The following is a 23,264-nucleotide window of genomic DNA, read 5'->3' on the forward strand; positions in this document are numbered from 1 at the left end:
AACTGCATCCCCACTTCTGGGCAAAGGGCAGCAGGAGCAAAAAGTAAACGTGGAAGTTCCAATCGTTCAACTGTACAGCAGGGTTACCCGGTATCCAGAGGGAAGCCACACCTGACTGCATTTTCCATCTCCTAAATTTTAATTCCCGTGAGCCTACTAAGCTCTTCTGTTGGAAGACCCATTTTGCTAGCCTCATATATGACCAATAATGACACTGGTAAAAAGAAAAGAAAGTGAACATATTTAAAAGCCTTCTTTATTTATAAGAGTAGACAAATGTTGTTATAAGAACTTCCTTCAGGATTGCAAAAGGAAACATAGATCAGAAGAGAAATATTTTGACAGTAAAAAAAATCACCATAAATCACCTATCTAACAGTGGGCTTGCTTCTCCCTTATTTGAAAGGGGCTTTCGGATGGGATGAGATTGGTAAATATATAACAGGTCCCTCCTTTGTCCCCCGGAGGCCACATACTTTTAATTAGTGGGAGAATTGAGGTTACTAACACCTATCACTCTGCAATGTCTGAGAGGAAACTTCAACCATTGTTCGCTCAAGATCGGGCATTGTCCTGGAGAATAAAAGGATCCCAAGGTGGCATTAAGAGAATCACTTGAGTCTCTGTAGATGGGAGCCACCATAGAACAAAGGCAAAACATATATTTCAGCAGTCTTTTCCTTAGTTCTCTCACGCGGACAATACTGAGATGAATGAAAGCCTTTGAAGGTTTCTTTTAGAAAGCAGAGAGAAATACAGGCAGATTTGCTGTCCAAATAGAGACTTGGCTTGCTGTGATAAGACAGGCTTCTCTGAATGTCTTTGTGCCCCCAAATTAAAAATAAACAGAGATGGCAATAGTTATTATCTACTATCCTAAACTCTCCCTTTCCTACGGTCTATAACAATGTTGCAGAATCCTAGATCAGGGTGAAATCATTAGTGGTAAGAATTTCAGGAGTCTGAGAGCCTAAAGAACCTAAAGAAACTCCACACCAACTGACTTGGCAATTTGAGGAAGAATGCATAATTTCCCGGGGAGCACAGAGGTGGAATATTAGGAGTTCCAGCACCAAATCCAGAGTCACTGTGGGGAGTGGTATGGTGGTTACACTTATTCTTAATATTCAATTCTGCTCCAGTAGAACATGGTACCCAGGAGAACCCAAAACTGGAATACAAAGGAAAAGAAAAATAAATAAGGAATTGTTTTAGAAACATCTGGTACTTGCAGAAAAATGATATGAGGTTCGTTCAGGCTCAGGTGACACTGGATTTTTAAGAATGATCTTGCCTTAAGCATCATCACAGGGGCAGAGGTGACTCTGAGTCAATCCTGTCACACAGTGAACCAATATTTCCCCAAATGACCAACTCATGATGTTCTAGAATCACGAATGGGTAAAAAATTTATGCAAACCGCAAGACAAACCAATGTAATGTATTTTAATGTAACAGAGTCCTAAAAGTTCTTTGATGAAGTTTCAGATTTCATATTGCAACTAACCTTTAAGAAACTACTACTTAGCAAGTTTTGTGTAGTACCAAAGGAGAATATTCACAATTATTTTTAGATAAGGCTACCAAAACACTTCTGTGTTTTCAACTACATACCAGTGTGTAGGATGGATTTCTTTCAAATCCTTCAACCTAAGCAACATATTATAACAGATTATATGAAGATGAACTATGAGAAGCCAGCTGTCTTCTATTAAAGCCAGACATTGAAGAGATTTTCAAAAATGTAAAAAAAAAAAAAATACTGCCACTTTTCTCATATCTTTTTGTTTGGGAAAATAGTCACTTTTTTCCCACAGAAATATATTGTTAATAGTAACGTAATTCGTTTGTTATTTTATATGAATTAACACGTGTTTTTAAAAATTCTGTGTTAATTTCCAACAGGGTAAATATCAATAGATACAGCCCTCCATAGACAAAAGCTTTTGGGAGTCCTCAGTAATATTTGAGAGAATGTAAAAGAGTTCTGAGACCAAAAGTTTGGGACTGCTTCCTGAATGCAATGGCTCTTAATCCTGACGACAAGTTAGAATCATTTGGAAAATTAAAAAAAAAAAAAAAAAAGAGACCTGGGTCCTGCACCTAGATCAACTGAAATCTGAATCTCAGAGGTTGGGGTTCAGGTATGCTTTTGTCCCCCAAGCTCCCCCATGAGGTTTAAATGTGCATTCAGGGCTGAGACCTACCATTCTACCCTCTTGCTGCATGTGCCTCACATAAGAGTGGTCAGAAGAACAAGGTGAGACTGGTGAAGGCAGCTCTTTGGTAGGAGGGAGGCAGGTTAGAGGAGGCATCTAGAGAGATGACTGTCTTTGATATCTACTTGAAATGAATTTATGAGATCTGGAGAGATGGAGGAGCACACAAGTGCATCCCAGTCAGCCAGAGAAGGATCTGGTTTGTAGGGGAAGTTCACGCCCTACCTCCCGAGGGAATCCACTGTCCTTGCCCTGGTGCCAGCAGCTTCTTGACTAGCCTTCAGGTCTAAGCTTTTTTTCTAGTCAGTCTAGCGTGCTTGGGTTAACCAGGGGCCATCTCAAGGTCTCTCCTTATCACTATCCTCCCAGAAATGAAACATGTGATGGGAAATACTCACAGTCCAACAGAGAATGGCAAATCCAAACCACGCAACCCCCCAGGCGTGTCGGTTCATTGGTCCAGAGATCAGTTCGTAGCAGCCCTGGAGGAGTGGGCGATTCCATATCCACATGAAAGGGACCAGAAAAGAGATGTAAGAGATGGGTGGGAAGCTGATTTGAATCAATGTCACCCCAAAATCCAGTTTAACATAACCAGGCTATTTCTACATTCCTGTGGACAAGTAGGTTGTGGTGCTGTACTGAAGAAATAGGAATAATCTATAGGAATAATCCTTATGAAGAACTATTCTATATCCTATTTATTTGTTTTTTCATTCAATCTAACCGAGGTGCTGCTGTTTTAGCATAACATTTTTCTCATATTGAATATGTGGCAATGTAAAGTATTCTTAATAAAATTTGAGTTTTTTTCCTCTCCCCAAAGATTTTATTGCTGATTTGTTTGAGGGCAGGGTCACTTTTTGATTTGTTTTTCAGTAAAAGTTCTTCCAGTTAGTGAAAATTAGAGGCTTTATTTTTTAGTCATTAAAAGAACTCCTATACCATGCTTTGTAAACTCTCATTTGACATCATATTTCAACATATCTTTATAGTATTGTAGAAGAGCCACGGGGTGCGTGCGAGAGAGTGAATCATTCTTTATTCATCGCGTCATTCATTCATGCATGCCATAATCTGGTAAGTTTTATATGTAGCACATTCTGTTCTAGTCTCTATGCAAAGTACTGGAGTGATACACACGTACGGGGCTAGACCTGCCATCTGAGCGACCTCCACTAAAGCCCTTGGAATCACAGGAATGCCTAGGAGATGCCATGACCAGGCTGGTTTTATGAACACTGAGATCCAGAGAGAAATGTCTTAGAAAGGCTGACCTTGAAGTTTAGGCCCCGCCCAGGGTCTCCAGGTAGCCACTTGAAGTTCTATCCTTTCTAACCCTGCCCCAGTCCCTGGTTCATCCACTTGCATGTCCTGCCTTTTCTATATACGCCTTGATTTCTCCCCCATTTACACCTCTCCATCTACCTGACTCCCCCACTCACCTAGATGCTCAAATGAAAAATCTTGGAATTATCCTTAACTGTTTTTCTCTTAAGCAAACACTTTTGGGTTTAAAATATATCTCAAATCCAAACACTTATTACTTCCTGCTACCACCTTGGTCCACCACGGCCTCACTTCAAGATTCCTACAATCGCCTCCTGGCTGGTTTCCCTGAGGCCCGAGTCCACCCACGGTGCCCTACTAGTCTTTGTACAGTGCCAGAGGGATCCTTGTAAAACATGTCAGATCACTTCACCTTCCTTCTCAAGACCCCCTGAAAGTTTCCTACCACTCTTAATATGAAATTCTAAGTCTTCACAATGGTTATGAGGTGCTGTATGATATGGCCCTGTGACCCCAGCCGCCACCAGAGGAGGTTGTTTCACTGCAAAGCTAATGAGCTTGGGCTCAGGGCTGCTTCCTTGCAAGACCATTTCAAAGTCCTGTACCTAGTTTTGCATGTGTAGTTTAAACTGTTTTTCCTGAGGAGAACCCCTCCCCACAAAGCTGATAAGCTTCAGGCCCTACAAAATCTAGATTCATGCTTGCCTCCTACTCTTCCTTCACTTGTTCCAGCCTTGCCATACGGATGTTCCTCCAAAAAGCTAAGGGCCTCCACCTCAGGGCCTTTGCACTTGCTGCTTCCTTTTTACAGAACTCTCTTCTTCAATCTTTTTTAAGTGAGGGTCTCCTTTCCTCACTTAATTCAGAACTCTGTGCAAATATCATCTTAATAAAGCCTTTCCTGACAACCACAGAGAAAAATACCTTTCCCCCCATCATTTTCTATATCCTGCTTTATTTCTGCTCATGGCACTTATCACTACCTGGAATTTATTGTGTATTGGTTTGGTAACTTGTTTGTGGTCTGTCTCCCATACTACAGTGCAAGCTCTACGAGGGCAGGGGTTTTATCTTGTCCATTGTTGAATCTCTAGAACTTAGAACAAGTGTCTGGCACAAAGCAGGCACCTGATTAGGATGAATGGAATGTGATAAGAAGTAATAATTACAAGGATATTATTTGTGACACACTTGATGGTTCACAAACACTCCTATATCCATCACTCATTTGATCCCCCTGACAATCCTGGGAAGTGGTCATTTGTCCAATAATATGTATAAAAACCCACTTATGCCAGGTGCCAGGGACTGGGCTGGGCATTCAGCTGTGACAAGGCAGAAATGGGTGTTGCCCTCATGAAGCTCACAGACAAAAACCCCAGTTTTTCACCTCTTCTCATTTAGTGCCTTTCATGATGCTTTTTTCTCATTGTAGTGGCGCTTACCTTGATCTCCCTTAGTTCCATCATAATGCTCTTGAGGTGTATGATTAGAATTTGCATACAGCATTTTGGGGGCAGATGAGCCATGATGTAAGAACATATATATTTGCGTCTGACATGCTGTGTGACATTTGGTGGGTTTCTATTATTTCTACACTTGTGACAACTTCCCTAGTTTCGTTAGCCTTTCTTTGTGCGTTGCAGATCTCACAAAGCTACAGTTTGGATGTGAAAAAGGGTCATTCACCTCTTCATTTGCCCACCCACCAAACATTTATTGATGCCTTCTCTGTACCAGGCATTATGCTAAGTACTGAAGATACAGAATTGAAGGATGCATGGTCCTCAAGGAGACTCATAGAAAAAATAGGCTTGCAAACAAATAATTATATTTCAAGGTATCAACTGCAATAATAGAAGTAAAGTATATGAGGTACTGAGGTGGCGTACTTTGCTTTGTGGAAAAGGATTGTTATTGGAGAATTAGCAGGACCTGTAACTCGGAGAGAATGGTGGCATGTGGGAATCTGGGAGACCAGGGTAGGGAGAAGCAGGAAGGATGAGTAGATAAGAGATTATGTCAGGGGTGAAGAATGAGTGAGATTGAGAAAGTAGGAGCACAGGGAGTCAGGGACAGAGAGGAATTTCAAGATGCAGGAGTTTGGTGTGGGAGTACTGCTCAGTGACATGACTTTGTAGTTGTGGTATAGCTAGTGAGTAGAGGACGTGGTGAGTCCAAGGACTGTTAGGGAGGGTGTGACAAAAGTGTCCCTTATTACTAGAATGTTCTATGTGTGAGGGAAAATAGTGTGGCTGTGAAATAAACCAATCATCTGATGGCAAACGTCCTTTTTGGTCTCTTTCAAAGATATGATACAGTTTGTATGGAATTACAATCCAATCAAGATACATCTGCATGGACTAGTTCCAAGGCTGGAATGTTACAAGCAGTTTATTATTTCTCAGAGTGATCGTTACATTGCATATTGTGATTATAGGCAGTAAATTTAATTTTTTTAGCAGTCTGAATATAACTAATTAAAATGATACCAAAACAATGTTTCTAAAAGGCTAAATGAGGGTTGCTCTGAACAACTCTGTAAAATAATCTATATCACTCCCACGTCATTCTCCGGATTAATGCAACCAATCCTAGTCCAGGCACCCTTCCAGGGGCGGCATGATGACCAGCAGTGCCGTGTCGTTCATTCTGAAAATGCGTTTTGTATTATTTCCTGCAAGACCAAAGAGTCCGGCATTTCTCAATTATTTAATGTACTGGCACACAACTCGCTTTCCTCCAAGTGGTAAGGCACAGCAGTGTAAGCCTCTCAGAGGCTGACTTCAAGTGTATGAGGATTCTCTTCAGGGCTTTTTGGGATTATTACCAAGTTCTTTCTTGGCTTAGAGTCTGGGCTCTGGAGCCGGGCTGCTAGCATTTGAATCCTGACTCTTCCACTTACCAGCTGCATGACCTTGGGCAAGGCAATTATTAGCATCTCTGTATCTCAGTTCCTCTTCTGTAAAATAAGGATCAAAGTGGCACTACCCACGGAGCCTTAAATGAATTAATATCTGTATTGCACTCTCATCAGGCTGGAAACACTTTTTCAAAAACCACTTGTATGTGAATTAGCTTCTACCCAAATCACCAATCTAATATTTTATTAAGACTGTCCTACATTACCACTGAATGAGGCGGGTGGGTGTACCATTACTGCATCTACCCTCAGCAATTGCCTTTGTTTTGGAACTGGCAAAACATTCCTTTTGTATATCATCCCTTTCAATTTACGTTTTGCAAAAATAGAGTAAATCTTTGATATAAATATTTTTCAAAATACTAATTCTATACATTATACAAATAGTGTTCATTTAAACAAAATTGGATTCTGCTATTGCAATTCTCGCGTTCTGTTCATTTATTAAAATGTAAATTTTCCCAGATCAGCCCTAGATTAGCACTTACATTTTACTAACAGAGAAGGAAATAGCTAACATGAGGTTTAGGGAAAAGGATGCAGAATTCCTTAGTGAGAGACTATTACCTACAGTTAACCAGTATTTTCTTCATAAACAGCAGAAAAACCTCCTGGCAGGTCTTGGGAGAAGCAAGGACTCACCTGATTGTGATAGTATCCAGGTACCCCTAGTTTGCAGGCCTCCAGGTTGAGAGGTTCTTTAAGATTGTTCATAACACAGCACTGACGAGGCCAGGGGTAGTCGGCATCGTTATTCTCAGTCCGGAAGGCAGAGGTGTATTTCTGCCAGTCTGATGGTCCATTTACACCACAACAATTGTCCTGTCAGCACATGAGAGAAACAAAATTCTCTTCCATAATCCTTGCTAGAGCCACCAAGGTGGCAACTGAGACTTTACGGAGAAAGAAGATATGGAAATTATACTGTATCTTACGTTTACTAAAAATCCCCTAATGAGAGCTGAAGGTGTTTTTAAGGTATTACACTGTAGAGTTTGCAAAATACTTTTACATTTATTACCTTACTAGCCATTAATGAGCTCTGTAGCCTTTGACGAGTTAAACTTTCTAAGCCTCATTTTCCTTAACTGAATTGGGACAAATATAGTACCTACCTTACAGAGCTGTGTGAGGAATAAATTAGTCAATGCATTTAACACGTTTAGCACAATGCCTGGCCCATAGTAAACCCTTAAAAAATGTTAATCATTATTAGTATGAATATCTTGCTACAATAATGTGAAAGAGTTATAATTATTCTCATGTTACATACGAGCAAATTGAGAATCAGAAAATTAAAATTTTTGTGGTGAAGAAATCGTGAGTAATTCTTCTTGTTTTACTGTATTTTTAACATTTTCTGGAGCAATTATGTATTATTTTTATAATGGGGGAAAATAAACTGGAAAAAATAACCAAAACCTAGTGGCACATGGTTCTGCCTCTACATAGGAAAGGAAGATCACTTAACACGTAGCTCATATTACTCTAGATAGAATTGAGGATAGGGGATAAAACACAATTCACATCACTTTCCTTCCATTTTATAAATTCTGCTAAAATGTTTCAAGGGAAGAAATAAATACTACTGCATCTCTCAACTTTTAAGATAAATATATTCAGCAAACTTGGTGATAAAGTGACTATCTTAAAAGCATTTTTTGGGGTGTACGCGGGCCTCTCACTGCTGTGGCCTCTTCCGTTGCGGAGCACAGGCTCCGGACGCGCAGGCTCAGCGGCCATGGCTCACGGGCCCAGCTGCTCCGCGGCATGTGGGATCTTCCCAGACCGGGGCACGAACCTGCGTACCCTGCATCGGCAGGCGGACTCTCAACCACTGCGCCAGCAGGGAAGCCCAGAGGCAACATTTTTTTTAATGTAAGTGATGCTTGAGTTCTAAGAGGCAGAGTGTGTGATTAATCTAAATTTCTTACCAATGTCATTACTCCTATAAATGGAAGCTAATCAACATCTTGGCTTAAAATAAAATATAGATCTAGGGGTCCCATTGAGTCATGTGTACACCCCCTAGTCCCTGCCAGTAAATGAGAGGAATAGAGGAACTTGCCTATGTCAAGTCTCTTTGTGAAGGAAGCCCCCTTGGAGGCAGTGGTCCCCACACTTTAACTTCATTCCTAACCATCCATATGCCCTTGGATACTGGTTTAGGTACCAAATGGCATCTCCCCAGGACTGCAGGCTTTACCTGGAGCATGAGCCTGTCCCAGGTCTTGGTGACTCCATTGTTTTTCCACTGGTCATCATTGTTCGGAGGAGTGTTGTTTTGGTACCTCTCCAACATCTGCTTCAGGAAGAGGTTGGGTGTGAACTATTATGGGAGGAGGCAACACAAGAGGAAGAGTTAGCACAGTAATCCTCAAGGAGGCCAAGTGATTTGCTTGGCATGTTGCTGGGGTCCCTGAACATTGTCTCCTGGAGCAAAACTGAGCTCAGAGTCACTGAGTAGGGCTAGGGGTGGGAGTAAGGCTGCTCTGGGTGGCGGAAGTCCCCCTTGTAGGGAGAAGACCCCCATCTCCAAAGAAATTCCAGTGAGTTAAGGGTAGACAGGCATTGTGGGGTGGCCTAGGCCAGGGAATGGAAAAAAGGAGAGAAAGCAGGGTGCTGGATGGGAGAGTGTCTCAGATGTGGTGGATTCCTGCTCATCCCAGTGGAAGGCCAGTGGCTGTGGCAGAGCAGTGAAGAGCACGGCGGTGCAAGCTTGGGCCCTGGGAATCACATGGCCCGGATTCAGGATCCCACTTTCGCTTACCAGCTGCGTAACCTTGGACAAGTTACTTTATTTTTTAAGTCTCATTTTATTTTTATTTATAAAATGAATACCTGTTTCATAGGGTTACTGTGAGGGGAAAAATTATATATTTATTATTAATATGCATATTACAATGCCTGGTATAGGGTGAGGGCTTAATATGTGTCAGTTATGATAGTGTTATGATGGTAATGACGATTCATATGGTCATTTCTGCTCTGTCTTTTGAGGTTGTACTCACAAAGTCTCGTTGTGTTGCTGCTGTGATACAAGATGCCACTTCAAAGCCGTATACAATAAACATCAGAAGGAAATACTGGAAGGGAAACAAATGGAATACAAGAATTACATCTACCTCCGAAGAGAGTTTTTTGTTTTTACAAATAACTGTTATGTTTTCTGCAGCACATTCACCTAAATATAATTTCCTGATCATTTACATAATTATTCAACAAACCCTCGTTGATCAGCTGCTTAGAGCCAGACTTGGTGCTAGGTGCTAATCAGATCAACTCTTCTCCTTTCCCCAGAGAACAAACGACTATTGAATACAAAGCTTTCTCATTTCAGTACCCTGCATTTCCATTTTAACTGGGAAAAACATACAAGAGAATGAACTGGTGTGCGTGTGTATGTGTGTGTGTGTTCGTCCAATGGCTGGCAAGAGAATCAGTGTAGCACACACTATGTAGAGCCTCACAACTCCCCTCTCATTGGGAGACATTTTCTTTATGGTTTACTGAGAATTGAGGATTACCGAGGTCAAAGATGAATAGGGCTGCGTTTAATAACCGTCTTCCCACTTGGCAACGTCCAGTCTTATTAGAGAGAAGCAGGCAGCCTCCGGGTACACAGCTCTTCACCAGCATCTTGTCTCACTCACTCCCACTCCAGCTGCATCAGGTCAGTTGAGTGAAACAGCGCATTGTGTGTTTTGTTGCTGTGTGTGTGCGCGTATGTGTGTGTGGTAGAGTACGCATGCACACGTGATGGCTCCACAACACACTGCCCCTGTTTATGGCTGGCAAATATCTGAAGGACAAATGTTCTCCGAAGCTGGGACGGGGACTCTTTGCACAAGTCCTATCTTTGCTGTCCTCAGCCTTCCACATACGTTTATGGTGCTTGGGTTCTTCTGCGGAAGGGGCGCTGCGGCGGTGTTAGCGGAGGAGCGCAGGGCAAACGGTTCTCCCTCCCTGGGCAGGGGCGGTTCTCAGAGCGGCGCCCTCTGCTGCCCTAACCATTCCGCCCAGAAAAAGGCTTTGGCTACTGTTAACACCAGTTAATAGCAGGAGCCCCTTCAGAGGCCTCATAGCATTGCCTCCCTCTGTATTAGCGGCTGCATTGCTCTTTGTCGAGAGCTTTGCTGGCTCCCTTTAAAGAGGCTCAGAAGCCCCTTAGAGACGCTCCAGAAAGGAGGCACAGGGTGCAGGTGTTCTCTCCTCCAGCCGCGTGGAGGGCACGCTGCTCCATCTCTTTGCCAGGCATGGTGGAGGATGTTCCCGGCTGTGCGAGACACACATGACCGGCCCAGAGTGAGGCTGGGATGCAGCTGAAGCTCTTCTCTAAGGACACCTGCCCCTTCTTTACCTTTCCCTGCATTCCTTAACCCCACCCTGAAAAAGTGGGTTCTTTTGCCCTGGAACTAACTCACACTAAAGACCCAGAGAATGTAAACATTCTACATTCCCTAGGTACCAGGATGATGTTAGTTCACAGGAAAAGCCAACCAACAAGCACCTTAGCTTGCTGGACTCGTTCCATGAAGGTGGAACTCAGGTCCTGCAGCCTTTGGCTAGGAGAGTTATTTCAGGTAGGGAGTGGGGATGGGGCCCCATCACAGGGCGAGAAACTGCTGTTCTGAGCACGGGGGAAGGGAGTAGAAGTTTAGACCCAACACCGAGGGTTCTTAGCCCGGCTGGCTGCAAATTTGCTCCCATCTGCAAAGGCAGGGCACAACCTACTGTCTGAGGTTTGGGGCAGAAGCCTCCCTATGGGTCCACAGAGTTAGAGCCTCCACAGGCAGGTGGGAGCTGCAGCTGTTCTCTACATGTTGCCCAGCATGGGTTTCTAGGGTCCCTGAAAAGCAGAGTGAATGCGTGAAATGGGAAGTGTAGGCCATCCCACAACATCATCAGCCTTGAGCTCAAAAATGTCTACAAAAGCTCATGCTTTCTCTTAAAAATTCGTGCATATTTTGTGATTTATATCCTAATATATCAACACTTGATCACTATTAAAACAATATTTTAAACTACTTACTCTCAAGAGAAAAAGTCTAATTATCAAGTTCTCACTGTCTCTCCTTTGGCCTGTGTAGCTCCTGGCTGTATCTGTTGGGTCCATGCAGACACCAGTCAGAGAAGCGAAGATCTGGAAAATACTCAACAGGTGACCTCCAGGTGTCTCCCCTTCAGCTTCTCTTGTTCTGGACTCTTCTGGACTTCCCATAGAGGAGAGCATCTTTGACCCCACTTGGATAATCTTCACTGCAGGGAGGGTCTTCCCCTCTACTCCCTCCTCACCTGGCACTCTGTGCTCCCGCCTATCCCACTGAAAACCGAAGCACTGTGCTCAGGGAAGAAGAAACAATCCATCTAAATTGGTCCAGGAGAGAAATGTAGAGAGTTTTAAGGTCTTACCACCAGAAGAAGTTTCCTGTTGGATTTCATGATGCCTGCAATGCCCAGGACAGACAAGCAGAAGAAGCAGATGCCGACAAACATGCCAATCCAGGCTGCCCCATAGATGTCATCATTGTCGGTGGCTTCAAGCAGCGGGTAGAGGCTGTGTTGGTTGGATACAAAGAAGATGCACTCTGCAGTCAGGGCGATGCCGCACATCTGGGGGCAGAGGGGGTTCTGTCAGGCTGGCGGCCATGAGAGCGGCACTGGGAAAGGGGTAGAGGAGTAGGGGCATGGTGGTAAGAGAGACTAACTCTGTCCCCTGCATAGGCTTTGAGCAACTGACTTAAACTCCTCATTGCCAGGAAGTCAAACATCTCCTTCCATCCTACGTATTGGTTTCATGCCTCCTTCCACATTTCGCTCTATCTTCTCGCTCTTTGGCAGGAGACCCAGACAATTTCAGACCATCTATAAAACCCCTGGGGCATGAACCGCTCAAACAATGACTTCTTGTACGAAGATAATCTCTCACTCCCATTCCCACTGCCCACTGTCCATATTCCTGGATTGTAATATTTAAACTGGTCCTGGTCATGTTCTCTGTGCCAGAGAGCCATGGAACATTAGAGCTGGGAGGAACCTTGGTGGTTATCTTTCCTGCCCCCTGGATTTCATAGATGAAGGATCTTGGCCCTGAAAGGCAATGACCTGTCCGGAGTCACGCAGAGTCATAGTCAGGGCTGGGCCCAGAGCCAGTGATCCTGATTCCTAAGTGCTCTCACCACACTGTGCCCACGCAGCCTGGCCTCTGAGTTACTCTTACATCCCAGTACTGACCCCCCCGCCCCCGTGTGACCAGCACAGGAAGATGCAAACATCTGTCCCCAACAACCTTAACAGTGGAGGCTGTGGAAATCAAACCAAGGAGGGATAGGAAAGACACACCAAAGCATGTGTGTTGAGAGTGCTTGGACACGGACTGTGGTTAGCGTGGTTGCTTTTAGATTCTTGCGTTTTAAAGTTGGGAGGGAAATCTCTCTTTTTTTTTCCACATGGTCTTTTGATATATTACATAGTTATATAGGATTATTTAAATAGTTAACTTCTAGTTAGCATGTTTTACTAACACACTTCTTAAAAGGAAGAAAAGATGTAGGGAACCAGTCATTATATCATTATTTCCCTTTAAACTCTCACTTTCGATTGATCTAAAATCATAATTACAGGAAGAGCAGAATTTCCTGGAAAATACTCATTACTTACACCAATAATCACATTTTCAAAAATCAGCAGGCCCTGGAAGCAACGAACAGTGGAGTCATCTTTGGCCATCTTCACGGTTTCCCACAAGCTGAGGACACAGCCGAGAACATCACAACTCGTTAGGAGCAGGGGATGAAGACTGCTGCTGCAAGTTCCACAGCAGAACTAAGTCACACCACCGTGCACCGCCTTCTCGTGTTCCAGAGCACCCAAACCAAGTCATGTGATCATTTAGCCATGGAAGAAGTTTGGTTATTCAGTTCAGTGATCACAGTAATTTTACAAAGGAGAAAAAAAAAAGTAAAGCCAGCCTGAGTCTAATCACCAACTTCCAGCAGTTCTTTAGGGTATGGAACATACAGACTGCATCCTTCTGAGTGATGAACTGAGGCCCCATAGTCACCGAGGGCAGACCGGAGGTGGTGATGAAGCACACTGAAGGTCCCTGGTATGGCTCTTCCTGCCCTTGGTCACGGCAAACGGAAGCCCAAAGGATAAACCTATGGGCAGAGTGGGCAACTGGTTCCCATACGGACTCCGGGCAGCGGTTAAAACCCATCATTTTCAGAATGTATTGTTATCTTCAAATATAGTTGGCAAATTAAAAATACCCCGTCACATAAGCGGGGGGCGAGGAGAGAAAGAGGGGTTAACATTAGTTCCTTCTCTATGCCACTCTACTAGGTAATTTACATACACACATGTCATTCTCATAACCTAATTAGGTAGAAGAAGAAAAAAGGTGGGGAGGCTCCAGTTTGCAGATGAGGCAACTAAAGCTTAAATTGGTAAATTAAGTTCCCCGGGGTCATACAACCAGTAAGTGGAAGAGCTGGGCTGGAGGCCTTGGTCTGCATGGCTCCAGAGCCCAAGTGCTTCTCCCCAGCCCATGCTGGCTCCCAGAAATTATTTCCAAGGCTTAGCGCTGTGTCTGGCACTTTAAAAAGCGGGTCTCTCCCTCCCTGAGGATCCTCTGGAAGGAATACAGGGTAAGTGTTTGGGTGAATTATTTTGGCCTTTGCACTTGAATTACCTTGAGATAAGCCATCCACATCTTTCAGTGGTTTGTTAATTAAATTAACTATCCACTTCATCCACTCAGGCTCTAAATCAAAATGGGTTATATGACACAACTTGCATTTTGAGGGACACAAAGATATGTAAGAGAGATTGTTGTGTTCTAGAATTTCAGGCTTTAGTAGGGAAGCTGTGTTCCCAAATCATTATAATTTGTCTAATAAGACCCTAAGTATCGTGGGAGTTCTGAGGAGGGAAGAGGTAAGCCGTGCAGAGTATATATGGTTTTGATGGGTCAAGAAGAGGTGGGTGGGAGTGGGAGGAAGATGGGGGTGACATTCCAGGTAGAAGGAAAGGAAAGGTCAGGGAGTAGAGGCTTAGAAGAGTAAGGAGCCCAGGAGATAACACACTAGCCAGTTTGGCTGAATTTCTGGCGTGCGTGGGAGGGAAGCCTTCTATTCGACTCAGAACTTGCTAAATTGTAACTTCATTGTTACACTCTAAAGTAAGTATTCACAACCTTCCAAGTAATCTTAAACATCTCTAAATATTTTCCCTTACCTGTTCACCTGGGCAGTGGTGGGAACTGGAGTTGAAATTTATGAGAGTTTTCTGGCCCGGAACTGGGCACATGGTGTACTCCATCAGTGTTTGCCAAGTGAATAGAAGAAATGGGGCCATAGTTACAAGATCCTCTGCGTAGCTTCTGCTTAGAAATGCCATTCATTTCTTTCCACTTGGAAATGTCATTTCAGGCTTAGAAATGTCATTCATTCTTTCCCGAGATTGTTGCACACTAGACGGAGTGGAGCCTGAGCGCCGCGAAGGAGTTAATGCACAACCTCCCCCAACGGGGAGCCTTACTCACGTAGCTGGATCAGCCACATTATAAAGTTCCTCACTGGAATGCACAGATATTGCTCCTGACCAGTTGGGTTACTGTCTAAACTAGAGACACAGATAAACAGACCATGAAAGGTAGAAGTTCAGACAACACAAGTACATAGAGAGTAAAGGGCAAAAGAGGCCCAAAGCAGCCCCATTATCACCCAGTACCAGTTAGGACCCATTTGCAGATAGCAGCCTGTTTATGGTCATTAGCTGGGCTTAAAGAACAGAAAGAAGACAATTTGTTCTTTCAAGGAATTAAAGTGTGATTGTAGCAACATGGCTGTACAGCAAAAATGACTGTACACTGTAGAATAAAGGAGGAAAGTAGGGGTATGGAGAAAAAGGAAGAAGACAGGTAGGTCACCAAAGAAAGAGGGCTTTATTGGTCCAGGAGGAGCTCCTGAACAAGAGAGCTGGCCCCAGTGACCCAAATATATCCTGTAACGATGCATACTTTCCCAAAGATGACTCTGCCACACAGAGTTTTTAAAAAGGGGAAGAGACATATGAATACTCCGTGGAAGAATTGCAAGTCAGAATTAGGGTGGGGAAACGCAGACCAGAGTGGGAAAAAAGAAGGAAGGAGACAGGTGGGAACTTGGTGTGAGGAAAAAGGAGAGTAAAGTGAAGAAATCTAGACAAGCATGAGGTAGGAGATGCCAGGGAGGGGCATCTGATTTAGGAAGGCAGGACTGTGTGGATGGGCACAGAATGCTGAAGTGGCTGCTCACTAGATGTTTCTCCTTTTCCGCTACGCGTTCCTTCTCCTCCTTCAGCGGTGCATAATAACTTAGATAATGGCACATAATAAAGTGATGGTGAAAGCTGTCATTTAATGTCCTCAGCACATGCTGGCACTCTGTGTTCATCCTCTCAACAGACCTGAGAAATGGGTATTTTTACCAAAATCTGTCCTGGTTTCTTATTGCTGTTTTAACAGATTACCACAAACTTAGTGACTTCAAACAACACACAGGGAATTATCTTATGGTTCTGGTGGTCAGAAGCATGAAATGAGTCCCATGGGGCTAAAATCCAGGTGTCAGCAGAGCTGTCCTCCTACTGGAGGATCTAGGGGAGAATCTGTTTTCTTGCCATTTTGCAGATGCAGAAAATGAGGCTTAAAGGGATTAATTGCTTTGCCCAAGGCACGTGGCTAGAAAATGCAAAAGCGGAGACTCAAACCCAGATCATTTAAGTTAACACTGCAGTTTGTAAAGACCTGCCATATGGCTAATACTTTCAGTAGAAGAAGAAACACCTGGCTTGTTTCCTCACCAAATCTGGAGCAGAGAGAGTAGGTACCACTTTTCCCTGCTCAGGTGATCCTGCCTTTGCAAAGGTCAGAATCACTGGGCCTCTCTTCGCTCACTTCTCTAAGTTCTTGCCTCCTTAGCCCCTCAACACTGCACTCATATTTGCACATTTGCCCCAAACCCAGAGCTGCACCCACACGTTGTTCCAGAAAATCTGTCTAGATGTATTCCAGACCTGCACCTTTCTCACACACCCCTTGGGAACAAAATTCTTAGAAGAGATACAAATGTGCAGGTCAGTGTGAGAGCCAGCATTTCATAGCCTCTCCTCGGCCACTTGTAGTTGACTAGGTTGTTGTCTAGAAGACGTAAAATATTTATTGCATCCCCCAAACAGCCACAAATGTCAAGAGGGGTGGCAGTTAGACAGCCAAGTGTAGGCTTCTGGCAGCTCGCAGGGTGGTCTACTGGCTGTGGTCTAACAGTGAGCACACCGCACTTGGTGTTAGACAGCCAAGGTTCAAACGCAGTCTTGCCCAGTCCTTATGGTGTAACCTTGGGCAATGCCACTCAGTGTCTATTTCCTCACTTATAAAATGGGTAAAACACAACTTGTTGATGGGATTGTTGTGATCACTGAGATAAAAGATGTCGAAGTGATTGGTAAACATCAAGATCATTTACAAGCATGAATAATAACTAGAGGAATATTTAGGAAGGGGAGGCTATTGGGCTGTGGCTTTGCTTTATGTACCAGTGACCCCTGGGGCCTAGGAGGGAGGTTTTAATGGTTACTGATACCACAGCCAAAGGCGTCTAGGTTGAGGTGAAGCAGCCTCTTTCACACCTTCCTCCTGTTCCCTACTCAAGGGCTGCTCTGTTGGAGAGTGCTAAAAGCCTTACCCATCTCCCATCTGTGCCCCTTTTTATTTTCCATGGAAGGATTCATTGGCTGGGGGAGAGGGGGGAAGCTCTTTGGGAGAGGGAAAAAAGCTTCCCAGTTGTGCTTGGGGTATGGCCAGAGTCAGGTACCAAACAGCACGTCCCTATGGCAGGGGCCCTCTGCACATTGCACCAGCATTCCTGAACAGTTAACACCACCATTGGGCCTCATCCCTAGGCTTTGGCCAGCTCTGGAGCCTCTGGTCCAGATTATGAGGTGATGCAGAGATGACCCTTGAGGTTCCTCCTCTGTACTGGGGCTGCTTCCCCCCTGACACAGAAATTACTCAGGGAGGACTCTGTTCTGCTCCCCTTGTGCGTTATTTCCTCCTGGTATCAACCTATGAAGGGCTTCCTGCACTTTACTGCAAGAGTCTCCAAAGCAGAAGGCGGCCCTGGGACCCTGTTTTATTTGTCTTTTTCAGTCCAAAGTGGCACAGCGCTTTACATGTGGTAGGCACTCAATAAATTATTTTACTCAGTAAAAAGGCAGATGACATAAATTTTAAAAATGTATATTTGAGTGAGAAGAATATATGAGTGAGTTACTTGCCTAGACATTTATTGCAGAGCAGGTTAGAGTACGGTGAAGTAGAAAGAGCAGGGGCTTTGCACAAATCTAGCTTTGAATCTTAGCTCCACCACTTAGAAGTTTTGTGGCCTTTGGTAATTACTTAATCTTGTAGAGCTTTATCTCTAACTGGGTATTGCAATACTTAACTAAAAGGGGTACTATGAAAATTACATGAGAATATGTGTGAAGTTCTAACACAATATTAGTTACCCAACCAATATTCATTTCTTTACCTTTGCCTCAGTTTCTTGAAGCAGACGGACCAGAACAAACAGTGAATGATGAAGGCATCTAAAACTAGTGATTTAATTTTGTTTTAAAACAGAGCCACATAGGGAATGTAAATTGGTACAGCCACTGTGGAAAGGTTTCTCAAAAAACTGAAAATAGAACTACCATATGACACAGCAATTTCACTCCTGGGTATATATCTGAAAAAAAGCCCCCCTAATTCAAAAAGGTAAATGCACCTCAATGTTCACAGCAGCATTATTTACAATCGCCAAGATATGGAAGCAACCTAAGTGTCCATCAACAGACGAATGGATAAAGACGTGGTATATATATACAATAGAATACTACTCAGCCATAAAAAAAGGATAGAATTTTGCCATTTGCAATGACATGGATGGACTTGGAGGGTATTATGCTAAGTGAAATAAGTCAGACAGAGAAACAAATACTGTATGATGGGACTTCCCTGGTGGTGCAGTGGTTAAGAATCCGCTGCCAATGCAGGGGACACGGGTTTGAGCCCTGGTTCAGGAAGATCCCACATGCCGCGGAGCAAGTAAGCCCGTGTGCCACAACTATGGAGCCTGCGCTGTAGAGCCCGCAAGCCACAACTAATGAGCCCACGCGCCACAACTACTGAAGCCATGCCTAGAGCCCGTGCTCCGCAACGAGAGAAGCCACTGCAATGAGAAGCCCGTGCACCACAACGAAGACCCAGGTGCTCCCTACAGCCTCAGTTCAAAGGAGAGCCCTCCAGAGCCCCTGCTCCACCACAAGCTCAGCCATAGGCTCCTTTTTGCTTCCTGGTGCCAGATGGCTTTGTCCACCCATTCTCTCCTGCTAACCAATCTCTCCAAATCCAAATTTCTCCTCTCCTACTCTGTTGCACTTAAATTTGAGAACTTTTTGGCTTTTTAGCTCTTAGAGACAGACTAATGACTTCCCTTTCCCTGTACCTACAGTATTTGTCCAGACCCAATCATTTTATTCTTTCTGGCCCATGGAGGGGAGGCTGGACAACCAAAGAGATAAAGTACAAACTCCTCAGCTTATATTCAATCAGTACCAACCAGGCTCCAAATGGCCAGCTACTTACCTTCCTCTGCTCCTCTGAGTGGTCTCTCATTTCTTCTTCTTGAACTCTTTACCACCTTCTGAAGCTCAGCTAAAAAACGTTTTCTTTCCCCAACTACCTTTGCCCAGAATTATCCTTCCTTCTCTACCTACCTCTCTTGCCCCAAGCAAACAGCTCTCCAAGCGAGCCCACACTGGGTCCTGTTTGGTGGATGTGTGTGTGTGTGTGTGTGTGTGTGTGTGTATGTATGTGTGCGTGTGTGGCTTTTCTTCCCTACTGGTCTCTGCTACGGCAATCTAACGTGGCACCTCATTACCGTTTTTCTTTCTTTTTTTGTTACTTCTTTTCTTTACCCAAGTTTGTTAATAAGTTAATTCTGAACCCACAAAGGAATAGATTGCTGTACATTTTAAAAACTCATTTGACAAATAATTGCAGTAAAGAAACAAAAATTATACACTTCAAATTACTTGATGAGTGACACACTTAAAAGTCAGTGACTACACTCCTAGTAGTTTTGTCTTACTGAGAAGGTATGTGATTAGGGAGAAATTAAGATGTCATTTATCTCAGGGCCATTATTGACCATGTGCCCTTTCATAGCATGATTGAATATCAGCTCTGGCTGCAAACCGAGAGGCTTCATAGTCAGCTCCGTCATGGCGCAGACAAGGAAACCAAAGCTCTGGGAGGGAAAGTGACTTGTTCAAGATCATCGATATGTCATTTTCAGGGTCAAGATTTCAGTCCTGATCTCCTGACTCTTAAACCAGGCCTTTGTATTGAATTTGTTGCTGATCTTTCTTCTTTTTAACGTAGGGAGATACCACCTCCCTTTATGTTTCTTTAAAATTAAGAGATACTCCCCTGCCCTTTTTCCTTACAAGTTTAGCCAGAAGGGGAGTCACATAAACAAAGTTGACAAGGTGAGAACCTTCTACCCTCAACCTCCATTCAAAGTGTTCCTCACTCTTCACTCTAATTTCCAAATTCCCATAACTCAAGAATACTCCTTTGCTCCTGGTTAAAATGCAAATACATATAAAAGAGGCACCGTGAGCCTCATGAGCCATCGATGTCAATGCCTCATTGTGAATGGTTTTAGTAGAAACCGTTCTTGTATTTCCAAAGGGAGAGGGAAGACACTCTGACAGGGAAGGAGGCCTGAGGAGAGAGAAGAGACGAACAGATGAACTTTCTAACCTATGATTTGGGGGCTTCGGGCTGTGAGTAGAGACTGACTCCTGATAATATGGTGTATCTGCCCTTCCCCCCTTCCATTTTAGCTCCCAGTATGGATGAGCTTTTCAAATATGGGGTTTCCTGAAACTTTCCTGTGTTATTCCAAAGCAGTGTTTCCTTCATATATATTTGATTTTTTTTTCTTTCTTTCTTTCTTTCTTTTTTTTTTTTTTTGTTATTTGGGAGAGCTAGTAAGGAAGTGGATGGGATGGGGTGAATTTTAAAAAATGGGATTGGTAGCGGGCAGAGGATGGAATAGCAGCTGTCCCCCTTCAGAGACGACATTGCCCCTGCCTGAAAGTGCACAGTTCACCTCAAAATGTTTTCCACACACAGGAACAGCCCCTGTGAGCCCCACCCTATGGAAGGCTGCCCAGTGGCCTGGCACCATGATGATTTATTCAAATTGCACAACCTCCAGGGAACTCCTTTGCTCTGAGGAGTACAGAGTTTTGAAAGGCTGGAGTTTTCTTTATGTATTTTTCTTGTGTCTTCATTCAGTTTGTTTTCTTCTAAAAATTATTCATCCCTACAGTGTTGATGTTTCCAGACACATTGAATAGGTCTAAACACCACTGCTTACTAAACAAACAAATTTTCAAAGCAGGAGGAAAAAGAAGTGAGACTCACCCATCAAGCATGAGATCATTTTTTCAAGCTCATTACCTCTTTTCCTCACCCAAGTTTGTTGGACCAGAGAACACACAAACCACACCTCACACTTTAGCTCCTATTAGTGAAATTTGGATTGACAAAAGAAAAAAAAGGAGAAATAGGAGAGGATGAAACAGATAAGAGGCTATTGCCTTAGCCCAGATTCTGAAACCCAGAACAAGATTAGACACTTGTATGACTCAGAGATGGGGATAAAGATGGCTGTGGAGATTAGATCAGGGTAATTGCTGGTCTGCTTACACTTAGGGGATGACGAGGTCGTGGGAATGATGAAAGGAGGAGCCTTTTCCCATGGCCATGACCCCCATGGCCCACAGCAGCCATTCGTTTTTCTTGCTTTACAGCTCTAAACCTGCTCTGACCAGTGTGGTGACTAGTAGAGGCTTGTAGCTATTTAAATTCAAATTAATTCAATTAAATAAAATAAAAAATTCAAATGCACTAGCCACATTTCAAGTGCTTAATAGGCAAATGTAGAACATTTCCGTCTTTGCAGAGTTCTATGAGACAGCACTGCTGTAGATCCCTGATGCTTGCTGTGCTGAGCTGTCACTCACTCACCTGAAGTCATGGAGTAAGATGTAAGCAATGGCTCAGGCCTTCTCAGCCAAGTGAGGACCTCGGGTGTGGGCAATGCCAGTGGGATGCCCAGCCCCAGGGCAGGAGTACCATGGAGATTCCTTGGGGCAGGTGAAATTAAGACACCTCCTCATGAATTTGATCTCTGCCCCGGTTAGGTAACAGTGACGCACCAGGGGTGTGGGTAGCCTTCATGGCCATGAGGCTCAGATTTCAGCATCAAGGGGAAGCATATTCTAGGGCTGATCAGTGTTTGCTCTTCCTAAGAATGTAAGCAGGAGAGGTCAAAAGAAATTCCGAGTGTTCATTTGTTTTTCTTGACTAGATGATGCCTAAGATCCCCTGTGTACTTACAAGTCTATGATTCTTTCCAGATAGTTAAAAAATAATATAGGTGATTGATTTATAAGCCCATTGTTGCAGAAAGCAAAAATAGTCTGTTGTAGTAGAAAGAAAAATAAGGAAAATTTCTCCTTATTGAGAAAGATTAATAAAAAAAAGCCAAACATTTTTTATAAGGTTTGAAAACTATACGACCCAAGTTATATTATATAACTTAAAAAATATATATATAAAATTTAAGTGAGTTCTCCTTATGCTTGGCAATTCTATTCAGGCAAAAGTGATCAATAAACATTATCTTTAATTTAAAAAAAGACATTAAAATTCATAAAAATTCAAAATGTCATAAATATCTTTAAAGCTAGTTATAAGTGGGGTTTTAAGCTCATAAACATAAAATGATACTGTTATTATTTGAAACTTAATCTGTATTATGTGTAGAAATGTTGTTAGAACAAAAAATACAACCTGCAAATCCTGGTGGAAACACCAACTGGTGAAGAGTAAAAATAACCTATGTAAAACTAACATTGTGTAGATAAAAGCTAATTTGTTGACCTATTTCAACATTTATTAAGCAGAACTGTTTGCCAAGAAGAAGCATGAGTAAATTGCCTCACAAATCCCATTACGAGTAGACAGGACCAAATGATTTCTGACAAGAAGATTAAGAAACTTTCTCTCTGCTAGGCTAATTTTCCTTTTGCTTTTTTAACTCTACATGGAAACTGGAGGTCCTTAAAGGTGTCTGTCTATCTGAGATTTAATCAGGAGATAGAGGTTTTCCCAGGGTTCTTGGATTTTTCTTGGTCTTTCTGTGAAGAGGTGGAAATGTGAGGTGGAAATCAGGATGGGTGAATAACACCCCCTGGAAGAACTTTATCTCAGTTCTGAGAACTGGACAATATCAAAGGGGTTAAGAAAGCAGTTTGTACAGTTTAAAGAGAACAGAAGAGTCACAATATCCTAAATTACAAAAAATGATAGACTCTGTTCATCAGGAAATGAACTTCTTCCCCAACCACTAAGAGTGCAGTTATCTTCCCTGCCCAGTGGAATGGATCTACTCACCTGTCCTCTCCCCCTCTTCCACCTCCTGGTACTGTGCCGGCCCACTGTGCACACTGCTCTGGCCTGAGGTGCTTTTCTACCCTGTACCAATCCTTTGAACCTCTGGGACCAGGGGAGGGTGGTCTGTGATTGGGAGAAGGCACCTCACATGGGCTGAGCCCGATGTTGCCTGAGCCTGCCTTTCTGAGGCCGGAAGTAACAGGAAACTTTCAGCCAGTAGATTTCTGCTACTTTGGAATGTGTGACCCTGACAGATGCAAGCACCTTCTGGATT

General features: G+C 43.4%; 1 protein-coding gene across 3 annotated transcripts; it reads right to left on the minus strand.

Moving 5' to 3' along the window:
- Positions 1–229: 229 nt before the first annotated feature.
- On the minus strand, positions 230–23,062 carry UPK1B (uroplakin 1B). 3 transcript variants are annotated; one of them, XM_032630524.1, is made up of 9 exons: positions 22,991–23,062; positions 13,093–13,180; positions 11,845–12,045; positions 11,465–11,575; positions 9,444–9,518; positions 8,639–8,761; positions 7,075–7,254; positions 2,618–2,701; positions 230–1,171 (listed from the first exon to the last, which is right to left on the minus strand). In XM_032630524.1, the coding sequence occupies exons 2-9, from the start codon at positions 13,159–13,161 to the stop codon at positions 1,121–1,123; spliced, it is 894 nt and encodes a 297-aa protein (XP_032486415.1). In that variant the 5' UTR covers positions 13,162–13,180; positions 22,991–23,062; the 3' UTR covers positions 230–1,120. The 3 variants fall into 3 exon arrangements, with proteins under 3 accessions (XP_032486415.1, XP_032486416.1, XP_032486417.1); XM_032630525.1 differs by having other exon boundaries at positions 13,093–13,237; positions 22,991–23,010; XM_032630526.1 differs by lacking the exon at positions 11,465–11,575.
- Positions 23,063–23,264: the final 202 nt, after the last annotated feature.

The sequence above is a fragment of the Phocoena sinus genome, chromosome 4, assembly GCF_008692025.1.
Source record: "Phocoena sinus isolate mPhoSin1 chromosome 4, mPhoSin1.pri, whole genome shotgun sequence".
In the NCBI taxonomy this organism is placed as follows: Eukaryota; Metazoa; Chordata; class Mammalia; order Artiodactyla; family Phocoenidae; genus Phocoena; species Phocoena sinus.